The sequence below is a fragment of the Mauremys mutica genome, chromosome 8, assembly GCF_020497125.1.
Source record: "Mauremys mutica isolate MM-2020 ecotype Southern chromosome 8, ASM2049712v1, whole genome shotgun sequence".
Classification (NCBI taxonomy): Eukaryota; Metazoa; Chordata; order Testudines; family Geoemydidae; genus Mauremys; species Mauremys mutica.
In genome coordinates this window covers 30,141,230-30,160,568 of record NC_059079.1, presented here as the reverse complement: position 1 = coordinate 30,160,568, position 19,339 = coordinate 30,141,230, and the positions used below count along the sequence as shown (strand labels likewise).

At 43.0% G+C, this 19,339-nt stretch overlaps 1 protein-coding gene and 1 long non-coding RNA gene across 3 annotated transcripts in view; one reads left to right on the top strand and one right to left on the bottom strand.

Moving 5' to 3' along the window:
• Positions 1-10,362, bottom strand: part of LOC123376055 (calcium-activated chloride channel regulator 1-like) — a 37,474-nt gene extending 27,112 nt beyond the window's left edge. Inside the window, exons 1-5 of the mRNA XM_045027709.1 lie at positions 10,209-10,362; positions 7,958-8,098; positions 7,344-7,494; positions 5,582-5,699; positions 2,629-2,806 (exon numbers count right to left, since the gene is read on the bottom strand). Coding sequence (XP_044883644.1) covers positions 2,629-2,806; positions 5,582-5,699; positions 7,344-7,494; positions 7,958-8,098; positions 10,209-10,358 — 738 coding nt within the window. The 5' untranslated portion in view covers positions 10,359-10,362. The remainder of the gene's footprint in view (positions 1-2,628; positions 2,807-5,581; positions 5,700-7,343; positions 7,495-7,957; positions 8,099-10,208) is intronic.
• Positions 1-19,339, top strand: part of LOC123376061 — a 189,139-nt gene that overhangs the window by 128,915 nt on the left and 40,885 nt on the right. For both annotated transcript variants that reach the window (XR_006581669.1, XR_006581667.1), the window contains exon 4: positions 7,996-8,071. This is a non-coding gene — a long non-coding RNA (uncharacterized LOC123376061). The remainder of the gene's footprint in view (positions 1-7,995; positions 8,072-19,339) is intronic.

Sequence of the window (19,339 nt, the reverse complement as noted above, 5' to 3'; positions counted from 1 at the left end):
AGCAACTACTGAAATCAGTGGTGGAGCAGAGCACCCAACAACACCAGCAGCAACAGTGGCTCCTACAGCAACTGGCCACTCAGCAGCAGCAACTGATTTGAAACTTAGCTGCTCAGCAGCAACAGTGACAAAGGCTGGTGCAACAGAGCGTGACCTGACTGCAGCTTCCCACAATGGCCAAACTTCCTCCATGGGTCTGGTGGACACGGACCTGGCCTTGGCCCTGGTACCAGTCATATTCATGAAGATGGGGCCTTGTAGTCCATGCTGAGGAGTGAGATGGGACTCCAATTCTGAAGGTCACGGAGGTCCCCCTTCTTTGGTAGCAAGGTGAGTTCAGCTTGCCTGCATAACAGGAGAGGCACTCCACTTCCTAAGGACTCAGCCCCGATGATGGCAAGGTCCGGACTGAGGATGTCCCAAAACACGCAGTAGAACTCCACAGTCAGCCCGCCCATACCCAGAGATGTATTAGTGGGCATCTGATGGAGGGTTTCTGAGAACTCGGTCAGAGTGAGACGCAGCTCCAGCCAGTCCTGGTCACCTGCACTGACCGTCAGGACTCCGTCCCAGAGCACCCTGCAGGCATCGGTGTGGATTGGACCAGGGAGAAGAGTCTGGAATAGAAGGTCTTGGCCCTCACATGCATCTCCACCAGATCCATGAAGAGGTGACATCCTCTGCCAAAAGGCAGGTGACATGCTTCTTAGCCCCCTTCTTTTTCTGCCGGGCATAGAAGAAGTGGGAGCCGCAATCCATCACTCAAAGGAAATGAATGCGGGATCGAAGAAAGGCACCTCAAGCCCAGTGGTCTTCAAGGGCCCAGGGGAACCAACAGCTGAGCCAGTGCTTTGTACACTTAAACACCAATTAATTTCCCCCCTGCTCCCACCCAGGGTGGACCTGACAGGGCCTAATTAGTGGATTAGAATAGGCTGGAGGAGGACTAATGAGCAAATTGGCCCATTAGCACAGGAAGGCAATGCAGGGGAGATAAAGGCAGACTAGCAGAGCCAAAACCAGGAATGATCTCTTAGCAGAGAGATCCCTTCTCTCTCCTCTCCTCAGAGAACTGAGGAGAAACTGAAACTGTAGATAATTATGGTGCCTGGATCGGTAAGGGGGTGGGAAGAGCAAATGCAAATAAATTGCATTGGGGTGGTTGACAATTAAGGTCGCTGAGTCTCTGAAGACAGGAGAAGACAGGAGCAGGACATTGCCCTGTCAGAATGTCAATCTTTTAAAGCCACAGCAGGGTGCGGAAGGCCTATCTGTAGCTCATGTGAACCTCTTGTTAGGTGGTGTTAGCAGCAGCAAGGGCCAGGTTCAATATCTGAGGTAGAGAGCAGCTGAGGAGTGCATAGTCAGGTTCCAAGGCAGAGTCAGTAAAAGAGTGAAAGTCCAAGTCACATTTTGGGGTCCAAGTCAGAAGGTGAAGTCCCAATCAAGCTGAGATTGGGGCAGGAAGAAGTCATGGCAGCTACAGAGACTTCATGCTGTTCCCTGGACATTCCTGGAATGCCCCTTAGATTTATATAGGGTGGGGAGCCAATCAGGAGTCATGGGGGTGCTGTCTGTCAGACCCATGAAGGTGGGACTTCCCATGATCTGTGTCCACAGCAGGTCATGGGCAGTGGCTGGCAGGATACTACTACCAGTTTGTAGCAGGGTTCTTGTCTCCTGTGGCCTTTCTCAACAATCTGCTCAAGAACAGCAGCTTGAGAAAGATCCATTGGATGGAAACCCGTGAGAAGGTCTTTCAGCCACAAAAGGCTCACCTCTGTAGGGAGCCCATTTTATACAGCCTGGACTTCAAGGAATTCCTCCTACACACTGATGCTTCTGAAGCTGGATGGAGGCTGTCTTTTCCCAAGTGGTTGACGGTGAGGAAAATCCCATTCTGAGTTACAAATTGTTCCCAAGAGAGGCCTACTCCATTATAGAAAAAAAGGACTTAGCTGTGAAATGGGCCATGGAGGCACTCCAATATTACCTTCTTGGCAACTAATTCACCCTGGTCCTGGATCATGCATCTCTACGATGACTCTATGCCATGAAGGACATCAACCTCTAACTCACGGTGATACTGCTCTCTCCAGACCTTCTCCTTCTGTGTCTTGTATAGGACTGGGTTGCTCACTGAAATGTAGACTTTTTCTCTCAGTAGAGGGAAGCTGCAGTGCAAAGCAGTGCCCTAAGTAAGATCTTTTTTCTGTGTGTGTGTGTGTGTGTGTGTGTGTGGGATGGGTGCACACGTGGAATGGGTGGGTGATGAGGCAAATAGGCCTGGCAATGAGAAGGTAAATGAAAGCCAGTGGATCCACCTCACTGTACTTCAGCAAATGTTGGGCATGGGGAGGGAGGACTGGAAATGTTGCTCGGAAAGCAGAGGGGAAGTTTTTTGGGCAGAGTGATGGCTTGAAAGAGGCTTGGAACTGTGAACAAAGAAAATATCTCCTATTGTTTGATTCCTACTTTATTCAGAGTAACAGGACTTTGTGTATATTCTTTGTAAACTAACAAGATTGCATCAAAGAAATACTTTACTCCATATCAGTTTCTCCTAATGGAAACAACCCATAAGACCCTGAATACCTAATTGCGTCAAAAAGCAGTAACAATACTTACAGAAGGGAGGCTTTGCATGTACATTATAGATGCTGTGGCATTTTGTGTTTTTTCTGGTACAAATGTACATCCAGCTTCATACAGCTTTGTCTGTTGATCATATTCACATTCTCTTATCGTGCAGCTGTTTCCTGTGCAGCTTTGGAATATATATTTACCAGTGATATCAGCTGAACATCTGAAGGAAGGTGAGTTAGAAAGAGGCTTATCTAACAAGCCACATATAATCAACAAATAATAATCTGTTATTTATTATTTGAATTGTGGTAGACCCAAAACCTCCAAACACAATTGGCATTAGTTGGGCACCATGGGCAGTGGGTGAACCACGGACTTGGGGAGGCTAGCCCCCGGCCGCCCCATCCCTTCTGCCTGGGGCCCTGCCCCTCCTGCCCACCTTCCCCAGCTGGAGCCCAGAGGCCTCTCCCCATTACTGGAGCACCGAGTTGGCAGGCAGCACAGCCCAGCTCCCAGCTCCCAGCCCCCAGCCCCCAGCCCCAGAGCAGCAGGCAGTTGAGCGGGCAGGCAGCTGAGCGCGGCCCCCACCACCGTGGGCGGGCAGCATGCCCCACCCACCCTGGATCGCCAGGTGGGTGGGTGGCATGAGCACTGGCTCCAGCCACCCAGAATCCCTGGCTGCAGGCCAGCCCCCCTAGCCCAAGCCTGCGGCAAGGGCCCTGGAGCCCTCCAAAGAGTGGGAGGTCTGGAGGCTCCCACCCAAGGTGGAGGCAGAAGCAGCCCTTGCTTGTGTCACAGGCCCCCCACCCAGGGCTGGTGGAGGGACCCAGGCTCCCCACAGCTGCCCGCGCAGCTATCCCCAACCCAGCTCCGGCCAGGGTGCCAGGCCTCAGAGCCAGGGCCTGGCCATTATAAGGGACACGTGGGCAGCTGTGGGCAGGTGGAGGGTCCGTGGCTTATCTTATCATGGCAAGGCTGCAACTCTGGGTCCCTCACCCCTCCTCCCGCCCCGGCTGGAGCCGGGCCGGGGAGAGCTTTGCGGGCAGCTGTAGGCTGCGGCCCCGGGCAGCCGGACAGTGGAGACGTGGTTCGGGGGCTGCTCTCGGCCCCCCCATCCCCTACCTGCACCCCAGGCAGGTGGAGGGTCTGCCATGCCTCCCCACAGCTGCCTGGGCTCCCCAGCTGGACTCCATGCTGGTCTTTCCAGGGGGTGGGGCTTGAGGGGGGAAGAGGAGGGGAAGGGGTGGGGTCCGGCTAGGCCCGTCCACTTTCAAAAAGTGGGAGGGCTAAGGCCTCTGGGTGCCTGGTTCCAGTGCCACTGGCCCGAGGCCCTGGCCACACAAGAAGGAAGAGCCACAGCAGAGCGCAGCCGGAAGCAGGAGGGGATAGGGGAGGAGTGTGGGTGGGGCCATGCAGGCAGTCTGGGTAAGCTTAGCTTCCCCTGCCTTTGATACCTGCCGCCCATGTTAGACACCATCTCTGCTCCAAAGACTTTACAATCTAATTTACAAGTGGTCACAATAATAAAATACTGGTAGCCTTTTTTTTTTCCTCTCCAGAGGCATTCCCAAGAAATTATTTATAGGTTGTGTGTGAAACACCATCTATGTGAAGAATAACAGTGCAAATGCCTCCACTACTCCATCAATATGCCTCAATCCAGACATGAAGGACCCTCTCCTGAGGTGAACTGGTACTACCTTTTCCATTCCCATTCAATCACTGTCTCTGGGACAGAGTTCTAGGGCTAGAGCTCAGCCAACACTCTGATCACCAAGGTACTAGATATTCCCCCTGGAGTGAACTTAACTGGGAGACGGGTGTTCAATGGCTTAATTAGACACAGGGCTGATGTGCTAATAAGAGCAATCAACCCATCAGCTGGGAGCAGTTAAGAGGCAGGAAGGAAGTGCACAAAGGAGGCTGCCAGGAGGTACAGGGGCTCACCATGAAGAGATCTTTCCCTCTGTCTCCCCAGAGAGTGGGCTATGGGGAAGTTTATGTACACTCGTATGTTGCTGCCCAAGGCTGTACTGAGGAACTGGTGGAGGGGACCTAATAAATAACACACTCATGCTTATAAACCTGGAAAGTGTCCAGCCAGTTTGCGGTGTTTGAAAGGGCGGAGCAGAAAGCCCTGTCAGTTTCCTTCGGTGGTGACTGCCAATTAGAGTGCCAATTGCAGTACAGAAGTTTGGTGATATTAATACTTATCCATTAGGAATTGGACTGAAAGCACCAATTCATTTTACAGCAGTCAACAAGTGACTGGCAGATGGTAATGAGTTTTAGGCATGATCAAACTGGTTCCAGTTCAGATCAGTGCCTGAGAGGTGAAAAGTTCTGTATCCCATTTCAAACCCTCTGAGATATCCAGTCTCACTCTATTTTTTGTTTCTCATTGACAAAGTTGAACATTTAAAAATAACACACTTAAATATGAAGAATCTAGAGAACATTATCATAAGATAGTAATAGTGCTAAAACAGGGCAATAATGGGGTGTGTACTTTGACCATGTTCCTTTTTAATATTTCAATAACACTAAACATGAACTAGTAAGAATGTTTTGTAACTTCCAGGATCTTCCCCCCAACCCCCGAGGAACTTGAGAAAACATTTTTATTTACTAATTTATAAATAGTAAATAATTATTTATTTGCTAACTGCTAGTTGATAAAGCCAGGGTAAATCAGAATGTAGAGAATAGGAACTAAAATCTGTAAGAGCATCTAAATTAAAAGCTCATTTAGTGGTAAAAATGTGACACATTACAAAATGATAGTGAAGATTCAATGAGACTGAACTGTAGACAGCAATATTGTTAGTTAAACATTATTGTATAAGCTTTTTTTTAATCCTATGAACAACAACTTGCCAAAACTCTTTGTGTGGGGCTCAAAGTACAGACTGAACACAGATAACCAGTATGTGACAAGTATCACTGAGATATTTAAAATTTCATCAGGTGAAGACAAAATTTAAAACATTGGTACCTAGTTGCTTCAATAGTTTCTTTTCCAGAGTTTACAGACAAATAGAAAGGTGCATCGTAATTATATTCATCAAATACTCCCCAACGAAGATGGGCCCATTCATGGACAAAAACTTTAGCTGTGGAAGAGCAGGAGCATATGTGAATTCTAAATATAATACTTTAAAGTTTACTTTATATTTCCATACATAATTTAAACAAATTTAGGCCCAATTCTACAACTGCCTCTGCTTGTACATACCCATGTGCCCACACAGGACTCACTGTGGGATCCGGCTTGAAACCCAAATAGCTCACTGTGTTCAGATTAACCCTCCCAGAACATTAACAGACCTAAAGTAAAGATCCGTTTCCATACAATAGCTTCTGACTATTCCAGGTATCAAGCAAGATTTCTCATGTTACCCATGTCTTTTAAAATCATCATTCTTAGCTCTTATATAACACAAAGGAAAAGGTGTATATTAGAAAACCATAGAAAAGTTAGTTTAACTTCAGTTTATGGTAAAACTAAGGATTACGTAGATAGTTGAAGGCGGAAAAAGTGTAAAAGGTTAGACAACCAGAATACTTTAGCAGAAAACCAAACTATCTCACCAAGACAATTTACGCCTTTCTTGCAGGTGTTGGTAAAGCCATTGACATATAGAATGTACATAATGTTGTCTAACTAAAGCTTTCAACTAAAGATGGGCCAAGGAAGCAGAGCTCAGATCAGATTAAGTTTAAGGCAGAATTCAATATTTGAGTTCAATGCTTCACCCGGCTAGAATTTGGGTCTGTATTTGACTTAACTAGAATCCAGTGAATTATTCTAAGGAGATTTTTATCCCAAATTGCCAGAAATCTGATGAGAAAGACTGTTCTGGTGAGATTTCCACCATTTTAGGCCAAAAAACCTCTAACATTTTGATCCAAGCTAATGCAGGTTTGTCTTGGATTTGAATCCAAATAACCTTGCACCTTTACCAGGGATCAGATTCGAGAGACTGGTTTTGACCTAGCTCTATTAAAAAAGAAACACATAAATGATTGATTCTAACTTGTGTATGGAACAGAGAGAAATAAATTGGACAGTATATTGGCTAAATGGGCGTAGGAGAAAGTCATTGTTAATGATAGCAGGTTACACTGCACAAAACTGAGAGGTCTCTATTGGGGCTTTTTTATTTGCTTAATAATGGCCTCGCACAGGCAATGCCCATGCAGTCAAAAAACTGTCTGATGAAATCAAAATGGGAATATTGTTAATTCCTTGTGAATGTACATTTACAAGAAGGGTAGTTGGCAAATGTGACTTTCAGAAGTTCCAAGAAAAACCTTCACGTCCTCAGAGCGGGATCCGCTCATGAGAGTTTGGTCTATTCTAGAATCCTCTGGGACTGGTTTTACCTTCATGTTTACCAGGTTACACCCACCTCAACTCTCAGATTAGTTTACTGCACTGTAATGTTAAGATATAGATTATTTACAAGTCAAAGCAATGGTTTATGAGGAAAAACAACCCTCATTTACTGTAAAATTATTAACCAGAATTTTCAAGAGACTGGTAATTTTAGGTGCCCCCATTTCTGGGTGTTCAACTTAAGACTCATCCAGGGTGCCTGATGTTCAACACTGTCTGAAAAAACAGGCTCTTTTAAAGTTTCGCAGGCTGGGCAACCAAAAACTGAGGCATCTCAAATTACTAGTCACTTTGGAAAATCTTGCCCATTGCATATTTATAACAACAAAAGCAGAAAATTAAGGATAGATGGTGCTACCTCGTGATCCATAGATGTTATGCAAACTGTCATTTAACAGGAAGTTGGGAGTGAAATGAATGTATTGTCCCTTTTCCCCACATCCTCCATATTGCAGCGTGTAGGGATCATCTCCGTACTTCAAGGAAGGATTAGCCACGATAACATCTGCCTGAAAATAAAATAGCCCTTGTTTAAAGAGCAGCAGGAAATGGAGAGTGGCAGATGATTCTGTTGAGTGGGCTCATCCTGCAGCTTTTACTCACCGAACACTCCCATGGATTGTTTCCCTGGGTAAGGACTGCAGGACTGGGCACTAGGGGGCAATACAAATTCTAAAAAGAGCAATTTATATTCCCTCGTTAGAAAAACGTAGGGCTTGTCTACATGGTGGGGTAACACGCAATACTGGGTGGGGGATTTCTAAAGTGCAGCACTACATTAAAGTGCATCAGGGAACATTTAGTACACAGCAGCAGGGTCTACAAGGATCAATTAATGAGCAACACTTTAATGTGTTTTAGAAATCATACCTCCATAATGTGCATTACTCCACCCTGTAGACAAGACCCTATGTCATAAGTGTATGAACACAACAAATACTTTTGGTTTGTAATGAGCACTCTAAGTCTTACCTTATCATATGACTCTCTTTTTGCACTTAAATACTCAGGTTTTGGCAGCCAATGCAGAGGAATTATAATTTTTACAGCCTTGAAAAAAAATCTCTGTTTTGTAGCAGTGAACAAGTAAGTAGAAGCCTCTTTGACCATGTCCTGTTAGGGAAAGAAAAGAAAAGTTTTATGAATTAACAATTGAACAGTCGAGGCAATGAGTAGTTTAGCCTTGCCAGGAAAGAAAAATACATAAAGTAACACTCAGTATGTGAAGACCTAGAAAGAAACCAACCTTGGCCAAGGGAAGGGCTGGGACAGATTATTTCCCTCATGGGGCAAGGAGAGACCAAATTGTAACTCTGAAAGAGTCTGGAGTGCTCCTAGGACAGTGCAAACATACACTGTCCCTTTCTCAGGGCTTATGATAAAAACCACAACCTATCCCTGAAAATAAAACCTGAAAGAGATCCTTCCAAACATGAAATTTCCTCAGTTACATGAGCCTGTGGTGAAGAATGGTTCAGTCCTGGACCGGTACTTTTCATTAATCTGTAAAGTGTACTGTGGGGCTTGAGGAATCAAATAAAATGATAAATAGTAAGTAATAACCCATGATTTCCTTTTTCTTCTCCCTGGGATCCTTCTATTAGAGTCTACTTTCTTCCTGCCTCTACAGTGGGCACTACTTTGTCACTATTTTCCTGTTCCCCTCCTCCTTGCTCCTTTCCCACCTCTCCTGAGTAGTTTGGGGGCCACTAGTTAATGGCTATGCCCACCTCAGTTTATTGTTCTCTTTACAGCAAATGCTCAATGACCAGATCATGGAGCAAAGATCTACATGTTGACTTTGAGAACTTAAAGAATAACTAAAAACAGAAATATCACTATATATATATATATATATATATATATATATATATATATATATATATATATATATATATATATATATGTACACACACCCATACGTATACACACACCAAGGGTTTTAAAAAGTTATACGTATAAGGAGCACATGGGATCTTTAAAGGGGAGAAGGCAAAAATCCCGCATTTATTGAGAATACAGCAGTTAGCATATGCTTTTCAACACACATACAACACACACCATGCACCCAGTCCTGCCAGTTGATGTTCATAGTTACCAGTCCAGATCTGGGTCAATCTAGTGGCCAGCCAGCTTGGTCACAGAGGGGAGCCGGGCTCTGTCGGTCACGATCTGATGATCCTGGAGTATGACAAGATGAACCCAAAGTCCCCTGGCAAAGCACCCTGTTCTTATAGTCCTTGTTCTCTGTTGAAGTCTATGGATTTTGCTGTGTCACTTTATGACCTGTTACTTCTTAATTGGTGGTATCTTTTGAGGTAAACATTCCAATACACCTCCAAGAGGGTCATCCTGTCCTGATTTCGATTTAATCAATTGTCCTGTCCTTAGGGGTGCCAGCCTCCACCTCAGAGTCATCAATCTGCCCTTCCTTAATTATGCATGCTCATTGATGGTTCTCTGGTGTAGTTAAGTCTCTTCACTCCTTCTTCCTTGACCATCTGGCTATAACAATGGCCTTCATACCTTATCTTTTCCTGATGCATACATTCCTCATTCACACAAACAATCTTTTACAGAGACCTTCAAAGGTATACAACAGTTTTTATGTTGAGCAAGAAAAGGCAGTCTGCCAGATGCATTTCTACCAATGTCCCAGAGGGTCTTTTCTTTCTGCTATTCAAAAAGGGTGGCTGGCAGGATGAAATCAAATCATACATTAATTCTCATAGTACAATTATAAAATCCTGCTCGTACATAAGAACACAGTGAATATCTTCAAGGATTGGGGGAAAGGAGAGATAAAACAAATGGCAAACATTGTAATGGAGGTTCAGTAATTGGCAATTAAATATCAATTTTCTGGAGATTCTCTAGTCTAAGGTACTCATGGTTTGAAAGGAAGTAATTAAGAAGGAGATGATACATAGAATCAGCCTTACCCTGAGCCATAATATTCCTGTTAAACTTCAAGAGATGAGTACACTCATTTTATTAACAGCAGCACTTGAATAAAAAGTGAAGCTATGAACAAATTTGGTAGCCATAGAATTGATCTAGTTCCCATGAAAATGGAAAGAAAAGAAAAAAAGAAAAAAAACCCCAACAACCCTTGACATTAATGGGAGCTGGAACTGGTCTTTTAAGATTACTGCTAATCTAGAGGTAGAAATAACCTGGAAGTCTGAATATCACTGAATGACAAATATACAAATGTTCTTACCTGTATGTTTCTAATGATATTGTGATCTTCTGGTAACTCAGGGTTAATTGCAATAACAATATCCTCATAGCCACCATTTTTCAGCTGTACCATAGAACCTCTCACCACAAGTATTAGAAATAAAAGAACCAAGGTCTTAAACACCCTCATTGTCTCATTCCCCACAATTTTTTGTTATAAAAATGATGCACAGCAGCACTATTTATACAATTGCTTATTTACACAGAAGCAGGGCCGTCCTTAGCCATAGGGACCACCCCTCCCCTCCGGCAGGGCTTGGTTGGGTAAAGCTGCTTGGGAGGGGTTGCTGGCTGCATGCTGAGGAAGTGAAACTGAAAGAGACTCACTGGACAGCCAGTCCAAGCAGCAGGGGCTGGATTGGAATGCTCACACACTGCTGGCTGGGCTGGGGATAGGGTGACCAGATAGCATGTGTGAAAAATCAGGACAGGGGATTGGGGCAGGGTGACCGGATGTCCCACTTTTATAGGGCCAATCCCAATTTTTGGGTCTTTTTCTTATATAGGCTCCTATTACCCCCTACCCCTGTCCTGATTCTTCACACTTGCTATCTGGTCACCCTAGGTCGGGGGTAATTGGTGCCTATATAAGACAAAGCCACAAATATTGGGACTGGCCCTATAAAATCAGGACATCTGGTCACCTTAGCTGGCGATGGCGTCTTTTTCCCAGGCTGGCAGCGATTCATCTCATCCGGCAGGATGAGCTGCTGTGGCTCCGTGGGTGCCCCGTCCCTGAGATCAGATGCTGTGCTAACTTCCCCATGGTCCGTGGTGCTGGTGGTGGTACCCAGTAGCATGTGATTGGACCTGAGGGTTTGCTGCTGCTGTTGCCACTTTGCACTCCAAGAAGTGGATTTTGGGGTCCTACAGCTTTCCACCTATTTCCTCCTCTACTGTAGCTGTTGGACCAGCAGGCTGGGGGTGAGCCAAGCATGAAAGCAGTACTGTGTTGCCATTTAGATTGTCAATTAACAACTTTGTTTGCCAAAAATGCTTGCTAACAATCCTGAATCCAATTTATATATATATATATATATATATATATATTATATATATATATATATATATATATATATAAATCAATATCTTAGCCAAAAACAGAAAATTAACAATTTTGACAATTATTTGTGACAAGTTTGGTTTGGGGTAGAAAGTGGCCAGTTTTCATTAGAGGAACAAAAAATGTTGACTGGCTTTCCTATAGCCCTGTTACTGCTAAATAGAGCCCTCCAACAACTGTAATATGCTCATCTCCTTACTAGTGTATAGAGCAGGGGTAGGCAACCTATAGCACACCTGCCAAAGGCGGAACCTGAGATGATTTTCAGTGGCACTCACACTGCCTGGGTCCTGGCCACTGTTCCAGGGGGCTCTGCATTTTAATTTAATTTTAAATGAAGCTTCTTAAACATTTTAAAAACCTTATTTACTTAACATACAACAATAGTTTAGTTATATATTACAGACTTATAGAAAGAGACCTTCTAAAATGTTAAAATGTATTACTGGCATGTGAAACCCTAAATTAGAGTGAATAAATGAAGACTTGGCACACCACTTCTGAAAGTTTGCCGACTCCTAGTGTAGAGTGACCGTATGTTGTAGTATGATTCTCTTGTTTTTTTTTCTCCAGTGAGTCAATATAGCTTTTGCCGGCCCAGAGGTTGGGCAGCCAATGTCTTACGTTTTCACAATGTTTTGTCCAACTTCCATAAAGTAAATACATGGTTAATATGAGTTTAAAAGGCCAGGGACAATTCCTTGTGAAGAATCTGTGCAGCAGATCATGCTAGAGCTGTGAAAATGTCAGTTTTTGATGGAATTATCATGTACTTCTGGGAGTGCCCAAAATGTGCTGCTATTGCTAACGTCTTTCCAAACAAAGAGAAGGCATAATAGGACTTATGTAACATTTCTATGCTAGATGAGATGATTCTGTGCTGACTTCATTTTGGTCACTTTGTGCTTTACCTAGGAATAAAACTACGGTTATGTCTTCCCACTGCTTGGAAACCCTGCTTATTAAACTGGATAATGCCATTGATCAATTTCAGTATAAGGTTGATATAGAGTTGTAACTAACATTAAGACTGATGCCCACTATACAGTTAAAATTAAAAAGTGGTTTTGTAAAAATGGCATGGGTTTCCAACTCTACTGTTTCTCAGTCAGGGTGGAGCGCCTTGTGAGGTCTCTTCACACTAGCTCAAGGTCACAGGCTCACGGCTCTCCTATATTAGTTATTTTAAATAATATTTCTGACAATAATTTTAACAGTTATTTCTTTAAAAAACACTCTTATAAGTTATGTCGTATCGAAAACAACTTTCAGGGTCACAAAAAAGAAAACAGAAAGATGAAATAGGATTAGCTATACAAACACAGAAGGGTTCTATACTTAAGTTTGCACATCATAAAAACAACCAAGTTGATCAAGATCATCAAGTAACTGCTGAAGAAAATGTTTCTGCAGACAAAGCTCAAGAAATGCAACAACACATGGAACAATCATTTGAAACAGATGCAGACACGAAATTACAACAGTTGAAACTACTAGCATGGGATATAGACGACATTGGTGCATGGCTGCAATCTTTAAACTACGAATTATGTGCCATTATACTTGAGAAAGGCCGGTCTTGAATATCCTAAAGCCATTAGAGGTAGGAAATTCACAGAAAACAATTACTACAAAAGACTTTCTAACGGTGAAATATCAACAGACGGTGGCTTGTATACTCTAAATGCAAGATGCTGTATTTTGTTTCCCTTGCAAGATTTTCAATAGCTGCAATTTTAAGATAGGAACCATGGGTATTAATGATTGGAAAAATCTTAGTCACACATTCCCGCAACATGAAAAGGCACAACACCACATTGAAAATATACACAAATGTTGTGAGCGGAGTGTAAGGTTAAAAAATCAGACAACTCTTGATGTCCAAAATCAAAGATTGCTGAAGTCAGAGAATCAGCATTGGTGTCGTGTTCTTGAACATCTATTATCTATTGTTGAATATCTATCAACAAACAATCTTGCTTTTAGAGGAAGTGTTGAGAAATTATTCCAGCCCAAAAATGCTGGGAAAATTTGACACAGTGATGAGTGAACATCTCCGAAGAGTAACTGAAAATGAAATACATGACCACTATTTGGGACCAAAAATTAAAAATGAATTGATCATGCTAAAGAGTGATAAAGTGAAAGACAAAATTGTTTCATTGGTTACTTTGGCAAAATATTTTGCCGTAATTCTAGATTGTACTCCGGACATAAGTCATCAAGAACAGATGTCATTAGTAGTGAGATTTGTCGACATTAGTGATTCAGCACAGATTACAGTTAAGGAATCATTTATCACATTTTTAGAAGTAGTGGACATTACAAGTTTGGGACTTCTTCAAGCTCTCCTTGATGAATTAAAATGAATGGGATTGTCCGTAATGAATATTAGAGAACAAGGCTATGATAATGATGCCAATATGAGAGGATGCATTTCTGGTATGCAAGCTAGATTGCTGGCAGAAAATCCACGAGCCTTTTTTGTTCCGTATGCATGCCACAGCCTTAATTTGAGTTTGTGCGATATGGCCAAGTCTTCTGTAGAAGCTATTTCTTTTTTTGGTTTGCTGCAACGCATTTACATGCTCTTTTCAGCTTCCACTCAATGATGGCAAATATTCAAAGCACATGTCAATGATATCACCATTAAGCCTCTATCTGAAACACACTGGGAAAGCAGAGTCGAAAATGAAAAAAACATTGAAATATCAATCTGAGGAAGTTTAAGAAGCACTGGTTGCTATTTCAGAAGAAGCCAGATATCTAAAAGCTAAAAGTGAAGCACAGTCATTGACCTCTGAAATATCTAGCTTCAAGTTTCTAACATCTGTCGTAATCTGATATGACTTTCTTGTTAAAATCTCAGGTGTAAGCAAAATAATGCAGAATCCAATGATGCAGCTTGATTCAACACTTACCTTACTAAACAACACACAAGACTTTTTAGTGAAATACAGAGAAAATGGATTCAAAGATGCACAGGTTACAGCGAGAGAGCTTGCACAGGCACTCGGTGTAGAACCAAAATTTCCATGTTTGAATGTGACACGAGTTTCAAGGGAAAAACGGCAAGTGGACTATGAAGGAGCATATGAGCCCATAGAGGATCCAGAAAAGAAATTTGAGGTTGAATTTTATAAAGTTGTAATGGATAAAGCAATATGTGCAGTTGATAAAAGGTTTAATACCTTACGAGTACACCATGAACAGTTTGGATTTTTGTTTGACATAACTAAATTCAATGAAATAGGAAAACAAGAGCAGCACATTACAAAGTGCAAGAACCTAGAGAGCCTTCTGAAGCACCGTGATAGTTTTTATTTAAATGGACTTGAACTGTACGAAGAATTGACTACATTGTCATCAATGTTGCCACATGCAAAATCGGTGATGGACATTGTATAGTTTATTCATACCAGCAAACTTGTTGACATATATCCTAATGTGTACATTGCCACTCGTATTCTACTGACAATTCCTGTAACAGCATCAGGAGAACAGAATTTCTCAAAACTGAAGCTCATTAAAAACTATCTCCGTTCTCCAATAAAATGTTGACTGTTATTGCCCAAAAGGGTCCGAGGTACTCTGCAAGAACGAGACCGACTCCACACTGAGAGTAATTGGCTTTAATGAAGGTAAAGTGACACATCTGCAACGGGGACCCCAAACGTTGCTGTCACTGAGACGGGGACCCAGCGCCCTGTAGCTCGGCCTGGGGTGAAGTCCTAAAACAAACACAAAGCATGCTTATTTTATACAAACAGCAGCATATTAGCTTATATATAATGCAATAGATACTTTCCGCCCTCCGGGGCTGCCCCCCCTGGCCAACAGCCAGGGACTTACCATACAGCAGTCCCAGCCGGCTACAGCAGGTTAAAGCTAGCATGCTGTGTTCTACAATAACCGGAGGCTGAGAAAGCGGAATTGCCTGAGCTAAGCCATAACAAAATCTTCCAAGGTTCCCTAGACTGCTACATTCCCCCCCTCGCCTTCTCAGCGCTCCGGTACCACAACAGCGGAATTGCCTGAGCTAAGCCATAACAAAATCTTCAAAGGTTCCCTAGACTGCTACATTGACAAATTAAAAAAATTATATTATTTGCATCATTCTGTCAATACATCAGAATTTTTCCATAGCGCTACTTTTTCAGTGCAAGTATAGTCTATCAGCATTACAGTGTGCTTAATTAAGTTAAACTGTTTTTAATAAAGTGCATGTGGCAGGTTTTCCAGTACTGTAAGCTTATGGTTGTGTTGCTAAGAATAAGTCGGGCATCGGGCATAAGCTTTCGTGGGTAAAAAACCCACTTCTTGCATCTGTTAGTCTTTACGGTGCCACAGGACTCCTCGTTATTTTTATAGCTGAATGGTGATAGCTCTTTACCTGCTTCAACACATTGAGGCTGCATTCATCTGAAGCCACTGATGCAGGCAAACTGACAAAAACATGTCCACGTTCAAATATTTCTTGAAGCAATTCCTTTGGCTTGCAATCCAATTTAAAGTTCGGGGAATATATTCATTTGAGGAAGATGACCTCGTCACTGAGATCTTTTGAGATTTCTTAGTTGTACTGTTGCTGAAATTGTTCAGCTGCAGAAAGTAGATCTTCATTACTCAGTCTGTTGTACTGCCAAAGACACCCAAAAAGAGGACAAATTAGTCACAGTGACTCAAATTGACACGTAAGACCTGACTGAATAGAGTCAGTGATGACAAGGAAGATATTGATCCTATGTAGCCTATCCACACTTGAAATATTCCGCTGTAAATAGGTAGAAGCAGCAAAGAATCCTGTGGCACCTTATAGACTAACAGACGTTTTGCAGCATGAGCTTTCGTGGGTGAATACCCACTTCTTCGGATGCAAGTGGTGGAAATTTCCTGGGGCAGGTATATATAAGCAAGCAAGAAGCAAGCTAGAGATAACGAGGTTAGATCAATCAGGGTGGATGAGGCCCTGTTCTAGCAGTTGAGGTGTGAAAACCAAGGGAGGAGAAACTGGTTCTGTAATTGGCAAGCCATTCACAGTCTTTGTTTAGTCCTGAGCTGATGGTGTCAAATTTGCAGATGAACTGGAGCTCAGCAGTTTCTCTTTGAAGTCTGGTCCTAAAGTTTTTTTGCTGTAGGATGGCCACCTTAAGATCTGCTATTGTGTGGCCAGGGAGGTTGAAGTGTTCTCCTACAGGTTTTTGTATATTGCCATTCCTAATGTCTGATTTGTGTCCATTTATCCTTTTCCTTAGAGACTGTCCAGTTTGGCCGATGTACATAGCAGAGGGGCATTGCTGGCATATGATGGCATATATTACATTGGTGGAAGTGCAGGTGAATGAACCGGTGATGTTGTGGCTGATCTGGTTTGGTCCTGTGATGGTGTTGCTGGTGTAGATATGTGGGCAGAGTTGGCATCGAGGTTTGTTGCATGGATTGGTTCCTGAGCTAGAGTTACTATGGTGCGGTGTGCAGTTGCTGGTGAGAATATGCTTCAGGTTGGCAGGTTGTCTGTGGGCGAGAACTGGTCTGCCACCCAAGGCCTGTGAAAGTGTGGGATCATTGTCCAGGATGGGTTGTAGATCCCTGATGATGCGTTGTAGGGGTTTTAGCTGGGGACTGTATGTGATGGCCAGTGGAGTCCTATTGGTTTCTTTCTTGGGTTTGTCTTCCAGTAGGAGGCTTCTGGGTACACGTCTGGCTCTGTTGATCTGTTTCCTTATTTCCTCGTGTGGGTACTGTAGTCTTGAGAATGCTTGGTGGAGATTTTCTAGGTGTTGGTCTCTGTCTGCGGGGTTAGAGCAGATACGGTTGTACCTCAGTGCTTGGCTGTAGACAATGGATCTTGTGGTGTGTCCGGGATGGAAGCTGGAGGCATGAAGGTAGGCATAGCGGTCGGTAGGTTTTCGGTATAGGGTGGTGTTGATGTGACCATCACTTATTTGCACCGTGGTGTCTAGGAAGTGGACCTCCCGTGTAGATTGGTCCAGGCTGAGGTTGATGGAGGGGTGGAAGCTGTTGAAATCATGGTGGAATTTTTCCAGAGTCTCCTTCCCATGGGTCCAGATGATGAAGATGTCATCGACGTAGCGTAGGTAGAGAAGGGGCGTGAGTGGACGGGAGCTGAGGAAGCGTTGTTCCAGGTTGGCCATAAAAATATTGGCATATTGTGGGGCCATACGGGTGCCCATAGCGGTGCCACTGATCTGGATATATATATTGTCAGCAAATTTGAAATAGTTGTGTGTGAGGATAAAGCCACAGAGCTCAGCAACCAGGTGTGCTGTGGCATCATCAGGGATACTGTTCCTGACAGCTTGTATTCCATCAGTATGTGGGATGTTTGTGTAGAGAGCCTCTACATCCATGGTGGCCAGGATGGTGTTTTCTGGAAGGTCATCAATGCATTGTAGTTTCCTCAGGAAATCAGTGGTGTCACGGAGATAGCTGGGAGTGCTGGTAGCATAGGGTCTGAGTAGAGAGTCTACATATCCAGACAGTCCTTCAGTGAGAGTTCCAATGCCCGAGATGATGGGGCGTCCAGGATTTCTGGGTTTGTGGATCTTGGGTAGTAGATAGAATAACCCTGGTCGGGGCTCTAAGGGTATGTTAATTAGTTCTGGTGTTAGTGTAGGGAGTGTCCTGAGTAGATGGTGCAGTTTCTTAGTGTATTCCTCAGTGGGATCTGAGGGAAGTAGCCTGTAAAATTTAGTATTGGAGAGTTGTCTGGCGGCCTCCTTTTGGTAGTCAGATCTGTTCATGACTACAGCACCTCCTTTATCAGCCTCTTTGATTATAATGTCAGGATGGTTTCTGAGGCTGTGGATGGCATTGCGTTCTGCACGACTTAGGTTGTGAGGCAAGCGATGTTGTTTTTCCACAATTTCTGCCTGTGCACGTCGGCGGAAGCATTCAATGTATAGGTCAATGTAAATAGGTAGCTTATCAACACTTGAAATCCTCTACTGTAAACATGTACACAAATGCTGAATGGTATAGAAATGCTGATAAGACTTAAAATGAAGGAATACTAATTAAGAACACAAAATGAAACAATCAGGTTATTATCCTTATCACTGAATCAAAACTCAAGCATGCAAGGTGTAATATAACAGGCTGAGCTGAAGACAAAGGGATGACATATCTATAGTAAACACAGATACTGATACAGACAGAGGGATAATGTCCAAAAGTTTTAAAAGTGTGTCCTCATGAAACTCACTGTACAAGATTGTCCTCACAAATTTTCACCTTGAATCTGGGCCTATAGACTACGAAAGCCTATGAAGATGGCCAAGCTACCAAGCTAGGGATGAACCAACCAACCAGTCACCTTTTTAGCCACCATATGAAGATAATAATGAGGAATTCTCACATACAAATAATTCCTAATTAGTCAGCTAGACATAAAACTATAAAGACACTAAAATGTAACAATGCTCTGCCTTTCAACGTGCACTTGATCCGGCACCAGCCACTAGTAGTGGTTTGTTTATATAATCAGCTGATCTGAGAGGACACGTTCATCACGGTCTAATCTTGTGCCATCAGACCAATATATTTTTATTAATATTTATGAACATTTTAAACTCTTTAATAAATAACTAACTAAATAAATAAAATAAATAACTGATAAAATCTCTATCAGTTAAGAAAAAAAATGTCTTTTACCAAATCACATCTCTTATTTGCTTAAATTTGCAGCTCTAAGCTGAGAAAGTGTGTCGCATTTTGGTCCAATAGGGATGCGCATAAAAACAAATTGCGTAACTTATCAAATACTAAAAAATTAACAAGTGTCTACATTTGAGACCCCTTTGAGCTTGAGGCCCAGGCCAAATGGCCCTCCTCCCCCCGCCTTCTCCGATTGGCCCTGTATGTACTACTGAATGGGACAAATGCAGATTAAATGGCAAGGGGAGATCAGTGCTAATCTATGTGATTTGAGAGAGAAATTCTGTATGGAATGTATCAGAGGACCTATTAGTTTTCATTAGATGCTTTAGTTTAAATAGTACTATAGAAATTTGTCATACCTGCCAATA